The sequence below is a fragment of the Vidua chalybeata genome, chromosome 13 (assembly GCF_026979565.1).
Source record: "Vidua chalybeata isolate OUT-0048 chromosome 13, bVidCha1 merged haplotype, whole genome shotgun sequence".
Lineage (NCBI taxonomy): Eukaryota > Metazoa > Chordata > Aves > Passeriformes > Viduidae > Vidua > Vidua chalybeata.
The window spans coordinates 6,592,756-6,609,017 of record NC_071542.1 but is presented as its reverse complement, the minus strand read 5'-3'; the positions used below and the strand labels follow the sequence as shown (position 1 = coordinate 6,609,017).

The following is a 16,262-nucleotide window of genomic DNA, read 5'->3' as shown; positions in this document are numbered from 1 at the left end:
AGATTAAAATATCAACCAAACAATATGAATTTAGTGAGCAGCTGAGTTACTTGATTTATTATTTATAAAAAGAAGTTTTAATGTCCTAAAAAATAAAAAACCATAATGAAAACTACTCATAAGTCTAGTCCACGGTTTCTACAGTGTTTGTAATAAAAATATCAAAGGAAAAAGAAATGTGTATGCAGAACAAAAGTCTCTGAAATGTCCCTAGCAAACATGATCCTTCTTGTTTCAGTTTTGCACTAGATTTCAATTAACCCCTGCAGACTTTGAATAGGCTGTGCACACACTGAGAGAAGTTTCACTCTGCACACACAAAATGCACATTCCTAAGAGCATTCAAATACAGCATCCCGCCTTCAAGTACAAGAACTCTCACATAAAATTAAAGCTCTAAGTTTGTATCTCAGATCTGCATCTCAGAACTCTCTCAATGTGACTCTCTGCATGCATTGCACTGTGAGGCATAGCACAGGATCAAAAAGTAGGGTTTTTATTCACAATCCACAACAGCTCAAAGATTCTCACTATAAATTTAGCTTCATGTGAAACATCCCACTCTCTGGGATGTTACTTTATGCCAAAAGCAAAATCCCAATTTTAGCCATTCGTAACAGGTCTCAATTTAGACTGCATGAGTCTAATAAACTTCAGCACAGCAATAGGTATCAGTACTCCAAAGACAGAAACTGAGCTCAGAGAACAATTCGGTGACAGGCAGGAGAGCTCTGGGCTTTTTGTTTCCTATATCCCAGGGGCTCAGGAGCAGGGAGAACCTCCTTGGACCCAGCAAACTGTTACCATCTGTTTGGCCTTCCCAGGTGTAAAATCCCTGCACAGCCCTGGGAGGCCCCACCCTGCTCTGGGGACAGGTAAAGGGCAGCTCCAGGTGCTCTGCACTGCACCTCCCCAGCAGCCCTGTCAGAAGGGGCAGAGGGTCCTGCAGCCCTTGCTCTCCACACATCTTCTTTTATCACACACCACCTAGAAAACCCACAGTTGAGAACAAAGCATAACTCTGGTCCCAAAATTCACTTTGACTGTCACTTAAATAATGCCTGTCATTAAAAAAGTTTAGTAATACTTCTACAGTGAATTCCATCACTTAATAATTAAAATAGATTAACAGTGAAGATAAAATTAATTTCCCTGCATCTCTTGCCTTCTGTGTCTGAGTGAATGCAAGTAGAATTCCAAAAGTAACAAAAGACCATGATAAATGTAGTCCATGTGGGATTGCTGGATTTAACAGGATCTGGTTGTACAGCTGTTAATCCAGCCCCCTCATGTAGTCATTCAAGCTGTTGTAACTTTGGTATTGGACAAGAAGCTGGCTGTGTGAGTAAGAGATTTCTTGTGGTTAAGCTATAATCAGGATTTACTGGAAAACAAAAAGGAGGGTCGAAAAGTACTTAGCTATCCCAGAAAATCCCAAAATGTGAATATGGACAGAAGGTTTTTTCAGGATATAATCAACTTTTCTGCTTCTTCAAGTTAAAATACCATAAGAAGATAAAATATGTTTTACCGATCTTTTTCTTACCTAATAATGACACACTGATTTTCTCTGTCAATAATCATGTTTCTGTACATGCTGTCTGCAAGAGCATAAATATGTGGTGGGTTTTCATACTGTGCCTAGGAGGGGAAATAAAGAGTAATTTTTCAAGACAGCATTAAAACATGCAGAAAGAGCAAAATAAATTTGCATTTAAATAGGAAGAGTTATTTCTCTGGAAAAAAATAATTCCAAATAGCACTTTATAGTGAATTTTCCCCAAGAATTCTTTGGTGCATTTAATAAAAACAAACTAAAGTCTCTAGACTTTGCTAGTGAACTTTCTCTCATCCATAATTTTCTCCTAGAAATACCCTGTTCTAAAAATGGCTTCTGCTGGAAATGTATTACTTGTGCAAAGGAAACACACAATTTAAGCCTACCCCAGCAGTAGTCATGTGCTAACAATGCTCTTCCCCAGCAGCACTCAGAGCCTGGTGCCTCAGGTCCCATTTTCATCCACTGGGCCATTCAAACCCAACAGCTGCCCCAAGAGGACATGCCCAATTCAATTAAGACCCTAATGTGTCTGTGCTAACTCATTCTTCAAGCTGTATTTTCAAAAGTGGCATCTAATTTTGGCACCTCATTTTTTTTTTTTTTGTTCTTGTCCAGTTAGAGAGTTCTGAAATCACAGTCTCCAAATCCACTAATGGCCATTTTGTGCATATGACAGCTTAAAACCTGCCTTTGCAGGAGCAGGGACATGTCAAGGAGAGACACCTAATATGGATTAGAGCTAATCAATACAAGTATTTTCTTGAAATACTGATCTTGCATTGCAGGGAGTTCAATCTGAATACTCAGTCTATGGCAATGACTATCTGCCACATTCTCCCAGACCAGCACAATGCTAGCAAACCCAGAAACAAACACTTCCCAGAGTTAAACTGTGCAGAATAATATCTCCAAGCCCCTGAATACTGCACAATATTTTAGACTGCTTTACTTACTGCTCCTTGGTACATTTCAATTTCCTTTTCCCCAAAATATGGCATTTGCTTGAAAGGATTCACAGAGATAAGTACAGAGCCAATGTATGTCTGCATTCAAAAGAAGTTAAGGTAACAACAGTTTCATAAAGTATCATCTTACTACTAACAACAAAGAACTTTTCCATCTATTACATAATACTTTAAATAATAGTAAAAAACACCACAGCTTACAATTGTTAACAAAAATTAAATTAGCAGGCTTACAAGAATATAAACATACCATTCAATTGGAATGTTTCTGTGTTATCTTATTTTAGAATAAGCTAAGTACAGAACCATGTATTAAATGCCAAAATATGACACACCTTGAATAAAAATAGAGAAAGGAAATGGCACATTTGAACTGGTTTTAGTCCTTTCTAACTGAAGAGGTCGCATTGTCAGCATTAGAAAATATTGGCTTGACCGCTGCAGAACAGAGTGTAGTGACACATTCTGATCTCACAGGACAGTGCTGAGCAAGCAGAGCCAGATGGAAACAGCCACTGCTGAGCTAAATCAGACAATTGCTCAGCTGCGTGCACTGTGGGGGTGCTGGGGGAATTGGGTAATTCAGTCTGTGGTGTTATTTTATGAGTGAAACTACTAACTGTCCCTCAGAGTCCTCTCCTGCAGGCTGCTCTGTACCACGACACTCAATTTCAAGCCATTATTCGATTTTTTGCAACATTTTTAGTATAGTATTTCATCATTCTGCATTCAGCTGCATATGCTCTGCATTTCAAATACTTCATAAACCTTTGGAACTACAGCTGCAGTGTATGCATAGGAAGCACCTGACAGTAATTCACAGGTATCAGTATCACTTTTCATTGAGCTGGGAGTTACCAATGAGCCCATGCCTATGGGTTCAAAATGTGGTACTGTAGGTTTCATTAACAATCTGGAATTGTTCACAGGCAAACTTGCTATCTAAGCTTTCTGTACAAAGTAGGAAAATTAACAAATCTATCCTGCTGGAGTGTCCTATGTAGGAATCTCCTACTGTGGTGCCAAGGCACAAAGGTAGTATGTTAAAGAACTATAACTCAATGAACATAATTTCTGTAATACTAATTTGCAATGCTTTCTTCATACATTTTAAATTTTATTCAAAACAAGTGACAACATCTTGGATATAATAGATCAATTACTCATTGTGTCAGTATAAACACTTGAAGTGACAGTTTTCTGTTGGTAAACAATACCAGCATTTTCTGGGATGATTCTGTCATCTCTGTACAATGTAGCACTGAGAAATGTTCATTCATGGGTGGACATGCAAACAATTCAAATATTCAAGAGATGATCTCCATCTCTGAATGAAAAGCCTTCACAGAACTGCAAAAGGAGTCTTTCTCCCTACAGAAGAGAAGACTGATCCCTCAATGTGACCACGAGTTTCCTTGGAAAACTCTCTTATTCCGTCTTCAGAAGAAAGATTATCTCCATGTTCATCTCACTGTTTTCAAAAAAAAAAAAGAAAAAGCAAAAAACTTTCTTCTGCACACACTGAAGTCTCTGTGCACACACTGCAAGGAACATGCAGCGCTCCACAGGCCAAAAGCACTTGTGCTACCACCAGGAAGGATTCTACAGCTTGTCCCTGTACTATGGTCTGGCAAATACTGTGCAACTTCATCATGCTCCTGTAAAGCAGTTTTAATAATAGTGTGGTACTTCAGTCAACAGAGGGTCCACACCCATGTTCACACACAGATTAAAACCTCTGCAGTTCGTGATGGAAACAACTGCAACATGAACTTTCCTCTATCAGTCCTTGCTAAACTGAGCTACTACATAGCTCTTGATCATCTGCCAAGAATATATGGAAACTGCCAGGAGATCTTGTATTTCCTCCCCTTTCTGCTAAAGTATGTTAAGCTCTTCAAGGAAACTATTCTCCAGATATAACCAGGAAGTATGAAAACCTGGCTAAAGCAGAAGGAACAGCATAACTTTCTAGTACATCATCACTGACTAGAATTTACCAAATTCATTACTGCAGCTCTTGTTACATTGTAAATGCTGAAAATGAAATAGTGACTATTCTTGTATTAAGGAATTGCTTTCATATGCATTTTTGTTAAAAAGCAAGCCTTGGGTACTTTGAAGTCTGTTTTTCCTGTTAGGTTGCATGTTCCAGTATTTAAATTTTCACATTTCCATTAATCATAGAAAAAAATTTAAGTGAGAACACTGAATATTTACAGATGTTGACATATTCACCTGTTTCCATCATCCCATGATCCACAGTATTATCAATTCCAGAATAAGCTGTAAACAGGGCTATGTCACAGAAGAAATGCAATTTTGAAAGCATTATAATTTTGGAGGTATAGAAGGCTCCACAAAACCAACAAAGGATACAAAAATATAGTCATCCATGTATCGTTTCTTTAGGTTCTCCACTATGGAATCCTCAGTGATTTTGGAAAGCAGGACCATATCATCCACTCCACTGTGCTTGACATTGTGACTCTGCCAGTGGTATCTGTAGTGTCCTTTGCTGCCCTGCAGGAAAGCACAGTGAACATCACAAAGGTTACTACATTTCTCATCAGCACTAAGTAACTGAAAACCATTATTCGAATTCCAACTTCCCAAATGTTTTTCTTTCATTGAACTCTATTCCTTGATCCAGGCAATCTATGAAAGCACACCAAAGTGGTGTCAGCTGACTTGCCTCTGCACTGTTAAAGAATTGCACTGCCCTCCAGAACTAGTAGGTAATTCCATGGGGTTTTGCGACCACCTACACACAGAATGAATTTCAGATGGCAGACATTTTTTAAACCTAGTAGAAAAAAACCCCAATTATTCCCACTGAGATGCAGCTATTGGAAGCTAAGGATGCAAAAATTACACTCCTACATTGTAACTATTAGCAGTGAGGATAATTACCATCACCACAATGAATTCCTCATCCTTCACAGTCCTTTAAGTCAAAGCTACACATAAGGTGTTACTGGGAGGGAAGCTGTGAGCCTGCTGCAGTGAAGTATTCAGGGATGTTCTGTAAATTGTGTACCCCAGCTTGTCGGCTGCATGCCTTCACAGTCCCTTTTGATCTGTTAGTCACCATGCTTAATGACTTCTAAATAGATACTCTCTGCCCACACTCAGAGACTACTATTTCAGGATGCTACTAAAACATGTGACATTTCATGCTGTACCACTTGAAATCAAAATCTGTTTCTCTTCCAGCTGATTTGAACAGTACTTTGGTTCCATGGATATACCCACAAACAGATTTAAATCCAGGCGACATCAAGGCTATTAATTCAGCTATAAATCTGTTCTCCAAACCCAAACCTATTTTCTGTAGCCTGGCAGACAATGCTAATGGAGTTCTGATCTCTTCCCTTTTTCTACTTAATTTTTGCTTATACAATACTGAAATCAGTGATGCTGGAATTACCACATTTAACACTGAGAAGTGATCAAGTAAGCTGTCATGAAGATGTGGCCAACAAAATGCGAATTCTGCAAATTCCCCATATTCTTTAATGCTACAATTTGTAACAATGTGATTTAACTACAGTACTCTGGTGTACTTTATCCAGGACCAAGTCACATTCACCAGGATACAAGCAATTTATTATTACAAAGTGCATTATTTTATTCTGCAAAAATTTTACAGATTAAGGAAGAAAATTTAGGTACTCTGAACACTTCAGCTGCATTAGTATTTTCAAATGGGACATCAGCAACTTACAGAGGGGACAACTTTCATGTGTTCTGCATGACCCACACAACTTTACTAGCACCAAGTGCTGCACCAGGCCTACAGCTTGGCTTCATGTCAACTGACATAAGACACCAACTGGATTTTTACCTCAAGTTAAATTAACTTCCACTAAACCCTGCTACTGCAGACAGCACAGAAGCTGTAGGCTTTATGGGTGTTTTCCCTTAAGCCTCCAGCCACTGCTACCCTGATGCAGATCCATTACTGCCATGGTTAAGTCCATTACTGCCAAGACCAGTGGAGAACAGTTGCAAACTTAAATCAAAAGAATGCTTTCAAATATAGTACAGCAGAAGTTAGTATGTCTGAAAACACAATCTCAGCAATTCAATTTGCTTGAATGTCCACAAGTGTACATGACATTCAATAAAATAATAACCTTAAAACTAGCTTAGCTTGTGTGAACTTTGTTGATTTTCTATCTGTACAATGGAAGCAGTGATCTGGAAGCACTGAGAAAACAAAGAATCAATTTTTTAATTGTTATAAAACATATGACTGAAAATATTAGTTGAAGCTTGGGTTTTGGAGAAAACAGAAGTCCAATGGAGAAGCATAATTTCCTTCTGTGTCTTCATCAGCTTATTTGTGATACTACACTTGGAAAAAGGAACTGGCAGGATGGACAAAAATGTACAGTATCAAAATAAATATGGATAATTAGATTGTTCACAAAGCTATACAGAATGTGGTTTAGTATCAGATAACGGAGTAAGCTACAGAAAATGTGTAAGAAATGAAACTGGGAAAACAATCAAGCTTCCCTTTGGAAGCCATGGCATCAGACCCAGTGAGCTCAACGAGCACAAAGCTTGCAAAGCCACGGGATACATGGAAAATGTGCACACTGTCTGCAAAACAGCAGCTTTATGCAAGTCACTGACTGTTGCTGACTGTGATCAAGCCACACACAGGACCAGGCCAAAGGGTTCTTCCCCAAAAGCACTGGGAGCCAGCAGGGAAGCCAGAGGGCAGTGCCAGGGCAGCCCAGCTCCCCTGAGAGCAGCCCTGCCCTGCACTCCTGCCCAGCTCTAATCACAGCAGCAATCAAAGCTGAGAGCCACATGACCACAGACACACTGCAAACCGTGCAGAGAGGTTCAAAAAAAGGCAGCAGCCTAAACACCCAGTGAAGCAGTGGCACAAGGCAGCTGAGAGTCATGGCACTAAATTAAAGTTACAATTAAAATAGTAACTCAATTTAAATGGCAGTGTCATAGTAGTTTGGAATTACCCTTTTCCTTTCAAAGCACAGCCTTACATTCAAATGTGCAGAGAAGCAGCAAATCACCATCAGATTATTGTCAGACTTCTCCCTGGGATCTAGAAATAAGCCCAAGCTTTAGTAGTGCCTGACCAGCCGTGTTTAAGTTTGGCTCTCACTCTTCCCTCTCCAGGAAGGTAACACCAGTGGGATGGCTAGATGCAGTGGCTACCACCTCTCAGTCTGGGCAACAAAATAGGGAGTGTTTTGTCTAGAGGACACCACCCACTCCCAAGTTCTTGCCCTTCCAAGCATGAACAATGACTATTATAGAGTCTAACCTGAATTTAGCAACTTCAGTCGCTTCCAACTGGTACTATAACCTTGTCTAGCTAACAAGGTTCAAAACTAACTGGTGTTTGAGTTTTGAAATTTAAAAAAAAAAATAAATGTTTAAAAATTTCCTATAATCAAACAACCACATGAAAAAGCTTCACATCATAGCAGTTATAAAAGCAGTTCTTCATCTTACTCCAGGCTGCATATTTCCCAAAGGTCAAGGCTATATGCTTAAAAATTACAATAATGATTTGTTCTTATTGCATATTTCTTGAAAATTTAAGCTTTTTTTTAGTCAGAGCATTCCACCATCCAGATAAAAATGCAGCACTCTAATCTGGAGACAATTTACACCTGAGCTAGTTACCTGGTCTCCACTCAAACCTGCTTTGCAGGGTGCACTCAGGCTAATTCACTCAGCTGCTAATTGTCCTCTGCTGTCCAGCACACTTCTCCCTCCACCCCTCTCCAGAGGGATCATCCAGATACAAGGCCAGGTCTCCTGGCCTGCTTCTGTCCTCCTGTCCCAGAAGGTTCTTCAGAGCCAGCAGCACAAGGCTAGCAGAGCTGCCCCACACCTGATGTTGCAGCAGCCCCAGCCAGGACCTGGTAACTCCACAGAGCTCCCCTGGGACACGGTCAGACCTGGCCAAAGAGCCCGAGGCCCAGCCCTGAGCCAAGCTGTGCGGGTCAGATGGCAGCAGACGGGTACTTGGCTTCTCTTAGGTTTTCTCAGTGAAAGTATGATCTAACTCTACAATAAGTAAGCAAATAAAAGTGTGTGTCAGCACTAACGAAGCCTGAGCAGCTGGAAAAAGATGAGCATAGCAAATTAGGAAAAATACAAAACAAAACACCAACCCCAAAACAAAAACACATCTCAACAGGCTGCAAAAAGCCACAGAAGTGGAAGCACCAGTGTAGAACATCCTGGCTGCCAGGCCTCCCCCAGGCTCTTCCCGGGCTTCCAACCCCAGCATCTGACGTTGCACAGGGAGTGGAGGCTGGACTGGCAAGGCTGCAATTAAAGGCGTGTACCACACTGCTGTCAGCTGTTATTATTCATTTGGTTGCTGTTTTAGGCTCAAAATCAGATCTGCTTTGCACTGACAAGAATAATATTTACGAGTCACAAGCTGACCCCGTGAGCTGCTCCCGAGCCGCAGCCTGAGGAGGGGCACGGCTGCCCCGGCACCTGAGTCCCGGCATCCAGGAACCTGCAAAATCCACTCTGCTCTCACTCTGTGCATGCTCCTGAACACCCACTCATTAACAGATTAACACAACTGCTACATTAATACCAAGAAAGGGGATGCAAAATGTATTCTATGTACTAAAGACTGTCTATGCTTCCTGCACTACTTTTGGTACTGGCAGTACGATATGGTTAAAGCAGATCATTTTGTATGGAATGAATAAGTATTGATAAGACACTTATTTACAGAATTTATTTTTGCTGCCCTCCACCTGTGTTACAGTATCAACTGCTGGTTTCTTATTTTTGCCTTTATTGTTGTTTGTATATTCTTGCGTTATCCTAAGCAACCATACTTGATGTAGCTATAAAAAGATAGAGTCATGCTGTGTCACAACATGGGTTTTCTTTTAACTGGAAAAAAAACCCCAAATATTTTTGTATTTCAAGGTATTTAAAAATAGAACATCTAAAAATAAATCACTAAAAACAAGGGATCAGAAGAGACTGTATATTCAATGCCTGAGAACCTTCTTACTCTCTGTCCATCAGAACTCTCGCTAAACTACAACCACCTACATGCCATCAATAATCATTCTTCATTCCCACAAAGGGAAGAATTGCCACTCTGAATCTGACAGCTTTTTTCGTAGCAAACACCAATGTCCCATCACAGTGCAGAAGGGATTCTCAGCCTCCACAAGGGAGTAGGAGTGTCAAGTGATCACAAGCATGACCTTTTCTTCCCCTTTTCTACTGACACAGTAGAAGTAGTACTGCACAAAATCCTTGTAAGTTCTGGAGCATGTGCCTACCTCCTCAGCTCAGTATTACGAACACAACAGTAAATGAGACACACACACATCAGCCAAAGATGTCACAAAACTGACAAAGCTGCACACTATTTACTTTAGACCTGACATCAATGCTTCTACCAAAAGAGGCCTATCACCAGTCCCATACATACATCATTTGTATCAGTCTTTCCAGCTAATAGGAAAATAAACCCACGGCTTTCTGCAATGATATCATCTGTCAAAATTAGCAAACTTTTCTAATCCACTTAGAGGAATCTTTCACATATTTCTAAAAAATGAAAGGGTCTGCCGTTCCCAGAGAATATTGCAAAAATACTTAATGTTAATTTTGGTCCTTGACTGGGATAATCAAAACAGAGAAGCTATAGTGAACAAATGGGCTCCAAAATAGCTCTTGTATATCTTATGTTAGAAAAAATACTTATTGGCTGCAATGATGCGACCATATTTGTGAAAGGAAATTAAAGGAAGACAGCAGAAGCAGTAAGATGGACAAAGATAAAAGGCCATTTATTTAAATTTAACATGAGGAAAATATTAAGAGAGATGAAAAGCAGTGCTTAAAGATTTGAGGAAATAGCAAAGCAAAAATACTGAGCATCTAAGCAGCAGGACAGACATTTCAGAGAACTAAAAACACCAAAAATGCATTAAGGAATGGAAACTACTAGCAGGTTAATATCCAAACAAACTCAGCCAGGGAAATATAATACTGAGAAAAAAATTTCTGGGGACAAAAGTCACTGTTTTCCCCAAGACAGGGGTGGATTCAGCCCAACACAACCTGAAGGACTGACCCCAGAGCTGGTTACAGACTGCAGAAGATCCCAGTGGTCCAAACACCTGCCCCCATCAGCTCCTGTGCAGTGGCTCCTGCCCCAGCAGGGCCTGGCCCCAGTGCAGCTCTCCACCATCACCTCCTGCTCTGGGGTCTGGAGCCAGGGAGCAGCCAGGCTCTACCTCCCTGCAGCCAGGGCTGGGAGGAGATGTGACAGCAACCAGAGCCTGCTCATCTGGACAGCAAATGCAAACTCTAACACAACAGGAGTTATGAGAACATGGGTGTCTACAGGATTTACACATCATACTCATTTTCAGGAGTCAGAAACTACATTGGCATTCTTCTAAGATAAGCTCTTCTAAGATAAGTAACAGGACATAACCAAAAGAGAAGTTATTTCAGTATTTGACCACAAGGCTCAACTGTTGCATTAGTATTATTATCAATATTTCATTAAAAGTTTTGAAATATTGTTCTTAGTAAGGCACAGTTACACGACAGACGAAAATAAGGACAGGAATGAGCTCTAAAGCGGATAGTGCAAACATGTCTAAGATTTTAAAACAAGTTTCAGAGACTGCAGGCAGATACTGGGAAGTAGTTAATGAACTGTGAACTCCTATTTGCTTATCCCACAGCTTGTTGGGTGGCTTTGTCCTGATGTTCCAAGAAATAACTTTCCTAAGGAAATGCAATACTGTTAACAATTTAATATGGCTGACTTGCTCTTACATATTTATTGTCTTACTTCACTCTGGAGACAACACTCTGGAGACAACAGTTTCCAGAGCTGTTTGAAGTCTGACTTACTCCTTGTGGCATGAGCAGCAAGCTTTCCCGGGACTGGTGGATCAGCAGAAGCCCTGGCTGCCTTGCAATAGCAACTTCTATTCCATGTATGTGTGTGTATATACACCACCACATCCCCCCTGTACTGCCGCCCTTGCACTGAGCAGCATTCAGGCACACTAACTCTTGATCTGTGAATTGTATGTGCGGTTTACATCATTTACAAAATGTAAGAGATAAATTACAACAAATATTTTCATCTTGGCTATGTCAATCCTTGAAGTGTAATGAAGATTTTATGTGTGTTGCTCTTCTCCATTAAAGACAGGTTTCAAAGGGGTTTAAGCAATCATACACCTTACACATAAAATTATTATGGTCTTTAATTGAAAAATGTAGTTTGACAACTCCATCAGAAGATTCAGACAACATGCCACTGCCTCTTTTATAGCAGAAGACTGAAAATATTTTTCCTGGATCATCCTGAAACTAAATAATAAACTGAAGTCCACTGGGAGTTTCCCATGTGCCCTCCAGAGGGAGGAATCTCGGAGCAGTGTGACTCAGAGGCTCCATGCGTGGGACCAGCACCTCAGCACGCACTGGAGTGGGGAGCATGTGGATGCTGGGGCTCCTGCACTGTCTTGGTGCCAGGGGAAAATTTCAGAGCAAGTAAAACCCAAATTTTTTTACATTACAAAAATATCACCCCAGCCATGTCCTGTTCTAGCTGATGTCAACACTCACTCCCCTGCCTCATCTGCAGCTTTTGGAATCTCAGGCTTTAGCACCAAGCTTTAGACCATCAGGCCACACTCACCGCAGTAAATTCCTTTCTGCTCAGTCACTCCCCTCTTTGTAGGGCTGCAGCCGTTCCCTTCTCCTGACCCTTTTGTTCACGGTAAATGAAGACATTTGTTTCCCCATCAGATCGAGACATTACCCTGAGAGTTTAAGGCCAAAGTCGGCGCCCAGCAGCATCCCCCAGCTGACAATCCCGTGACAGAGGGTTTTACTGAGAAACGCCTGGTAACCCCTGGAGTCTCCAGGGACAATTCTGGGATGGCTGTTCCCATCAGCAGGCTGAAGGCCATCGATTCTGCAGTTCACCGAGCTACTGCAACAGCAGTTTAGTGGCTGCTCAGCCCAGACTCCCCTCGTATCCCTTCCCAGTACCACAATGCTCTCTTCCAGAAAATAGAGTGGGGCAAAGCAGTAACAAGAAAAGAAAAATAATTATTTTAGCCTTATCCTTTAGCTGCAGGTTTTGCTTTTTTTTATCTATGCAGAATGCAAATTAAGAGCATTGCAATATTTCTGAATTACTTAGCAATTAAACTGATAATAAGACAGCACTGAAGGATGAAAGGATAAATACATTTTTGCAATTGTAGAAGGTGGAGAAATAATTTTGGAATTGGTAGGATCTCTAGGGAATAAAACAGCTCCTATTAAAACACCTCTTAGACCGCACTTCACTGTAGCTGAAGAGTACCAGCTACATCATTTACACTCTGCATGTACCAAATCCATTTCCACTGATGTCACCAGCACCTTCAAACGACGGAAAAATATCATTCCCAATAACAAACTTTTGCATTATCAATTCAATGCATAGCTATTAGCAGAAAGATACCACAACTCCAAAAGAAATTGTATTTTTAGTTACACTTCTCAATAAAATTACTGAACATCTACATTTTGTTGGGTATATTTGTCCTCAGCAATTACTAATGTATTTTAAGAACACAACACGTTGGGCACATTACAGATCTTATTTTAATACTGCTTTTAACCAAGAATATCAAACAAGATGTTTTTATGCCAACAGTTTATTTGAGTAACAGTATGTAGCAATTCCACAAAAATTGAAAGACTAATTTTTAAAAGAAGCATTAGCTAAATCATCCCCCTGAATAACAACCAAAATTAAAATAATTTGGAAAAACTACAGCTGAGTCTCTTTTGGTTTTTTTTAGTTTTTTTTTTTTTGTTGTTTTGTTTTGGTTTTTTTGTTTGTTTTTTTTAGATTTTTTTTCCCTTAAAAAAAAAAGCCATTTACTGAACTTATTTAAAAACCAGAAGGAATATAGATATTTTTTTTCTAAGTGGAGACTATAATGTAGTCACACGCCTGCGGCTGTTCAGGCTAAAGAAAAACACTCCTTATTGCAACAGGCATGATGAAACTGCAAAAGCTGCAACACAGCAGAAAACTGGCCAAGACTTTTTCAACAGCTTGTACCAAATGCACCTTTGTACTGACATCACCAAACTTTATTAGCGCAATGCACTGCTCAGAGTTGTAACATTTAACTGTTCTGACACCACAAATAAGATACACAGTCAACTGCTTACTTCTTAACCTGGGCATTAGCGTGGTCATGGGTTTCGAGTTCACCTATTTTTGAGGTATTTGCTTTGATCTTCCCTCCGGTATGCATAGTTTCAACGGGGATGAGTGGGGCAGGACAAGACAATCACTGCTCTGTGTACCAGGGTGGAGACTGTGATAAAGAGCTTATCTGCCGCAGACCTGCTTGTAGAACTCCAGCGCATACTGTTAGGTTTACACAGGATTTTCCCAAGTAGGTGGCTTCAAGAACGTCGTTTTCACGTTTGGTGAGAGCTGGGTAATCTGCTCTTGGGCTGTGCTCAGATGCGGGGCTCAGGGCATGCGTTTCTGAACAGGTCACTGTCCCGGGGGCTGCCTGCACAAGGAGGGCTCCAGGAAGCACGGGCCAGGGGCGCTGGCTGAACGTTTCCCTGCTGACCCAGGAATGCTCCCGCACACCAACACCCCCAGCGCACGGGAACCCGCACACCACCCCCAGCGCACGGGAACCCGCACACCAACACCCCCAGAGCACGGGAACACGCACACCAACACCCCCAGCGCACGGGAACCCGCACACCAACACCCCCAGCGCACGGGAACCCGCACACCAACACCCCCAGAGCACGGGAACACGCACACCAACACCCCCAGCGCACGGGAACCCGCACACCAACACCCCCAGCGCACGGGAGCTGCCAGCTCCTCTCACTGGGGACAGTGGCTGGAGGAGCATGTTTGGGGGGTCAGGAGGAACTCCACAATGGGGGAGGTTCTGATGCAAAAACTGCTTTCTATGTTTATTTTAATTTCACAGAGTGCTGAGTAAAGGGAGTAAAAGGTCCAGGACCGCAGCAGCTTCCTGTTTACCTCTGGCAGCACAAACTGGGAGCAGCAGGGAAAGGCTCAGGGAGTGGTGCTCACTCACCTACAGCAGAGCCCGCACCTGGGTGGTAACATGCATGTGGCTCAACACGGGTCCCTTTCATGAGCTGTCATGTTTTGATACTCATGCAAAAATCAAATTTTACTTCAGACACTGTGGGAAATAAGACTATTTGATATGTTGACTAAACCTTTAATTTAACTTTAAAATAATCCAACCGTAAAATTTATTTCAGTGTATTCAGATACAAATGTTTCCTTGGTTAATTATTACATACATACAAACAAGAATTTGTCTGAGCATTCCACCTCAGGAATATGTTACATCTTGCCAATGGACCAAATTTACAAGTTCACTTCAACTCCCAAAAAGTTAATCAAAAAGCAACAGGAGGCACAAGTCTTGGGAGAAGTAAACATCAGATCAAACAAATCTCACACACTGCAGAATTCTCAAGGAGATTCTAATCCACTTTCTCAGCTGTACAGTCACCTCTGTCAGGAGGCAACCTCATGCACAGCTTCATTCATCCTTTGTCAGGGCTTTGTTATTACTTTAATAATTACATTATTCCAGGGCAAGCAGGTCCCATTGAGTGTCCAATGTCCGTAACAGACAGATTCTCATAACCAGATTATCTTTCACATGCACATTATTCATAAAGCTAATATATGTCATTTCAATAATTTTCTAAAGCAACTTTGACTATCCAGTCCAGGGCAGCTTTGAGAAGAAATACATTAAAAAACCAGCATGTAACACTCTGGTTGTATAGAATAACTGGCTTATTGTCATTTAATCAATATGATAGTTTACTTCATTTGCTTTTATTACAGTAACTTTCAAATCTGTATGACAAGAATGCTGTTCTCTGAACATTTTTTAATTAATCCAGCTAGCTTAAGATTTCATACAGTTGTCTAAACTTCTTCCTCTAAAATCCTATGCTTCAAATTATTTACTCTAATTTGTATTAGGCTTGTATCCTGGTTCTGCAGACTTTCATACTACCATAATAATACACAAGTCACCAAGAAAATTAAACTAAAAATCAATATACTGATTGATACAATGATCTCCTCTAGCTCATTGCACTCTGTCAGTGAAGCTGATATCCAGAAGGGTGGAAGCATAGAAACGCATTGCAGATATGAAGCGTTAATTCCACTCTCATGAACACCACGGTTATTAATGGAAACATGCAAAAAGTGTCTAGCCCAGCATTTTTTAATACAACCATCAACAGCTTGGAGACCTGGACTTCATGGTTATTATGTGGGCTGTGTATTACCAACATGTGTATGATCTCTGCATCCCCAGGATTCTTTTATTAACTCTGGGCAGAAGTTCACGTAATAAACTACAGTGATAGTTCCTATTGGTCTATGAAAGAGATTTTAACACAGAAACAACCCTTTCTCCTCAGTCTTATTTTAAGTATGTGAGACTGTTTAATGTTAATATCTAGCATTCAAATTATTCCCGAACCAAGAAAGCTAACAAAAAATTAATTTGGACACCTAGCTATCTTTGTAACTCTAGGCTTTTACCAGAGGTGTGAACAAACACATTCTTTACAAATTACCCTTCTTCCTCCATTTGCTAGGAGAAATGGATGCTATCAGGACA

The 16,262-nt window shown here is 40.8% G+C and overlaps 1 protein-coding gene across 1 annotated transcript in view; it reads right to left on the bottom strand.

Annotated features, from left to right (window-relative positions):
• The window catches only part of MYO1E (myosin IE), a 76,791-nt gene that overhangs the window by 41,613 nt on the left and 18,916 nt on the right, over positions 1 to 16,262 (bottom strand). The window contains 3 exon segments of the mRNA XM_053954599.1: positions 1,547 to 1,641; positions 2,515 to 2,604; positions 4,906 to 5,049. Of these exon segments, the coding sequence (XP_053810574.1) occupies positions 1,547 to 1,641; positions 2,515 to 2,604; positions 4,906 to 5,049 (329 nt within the window).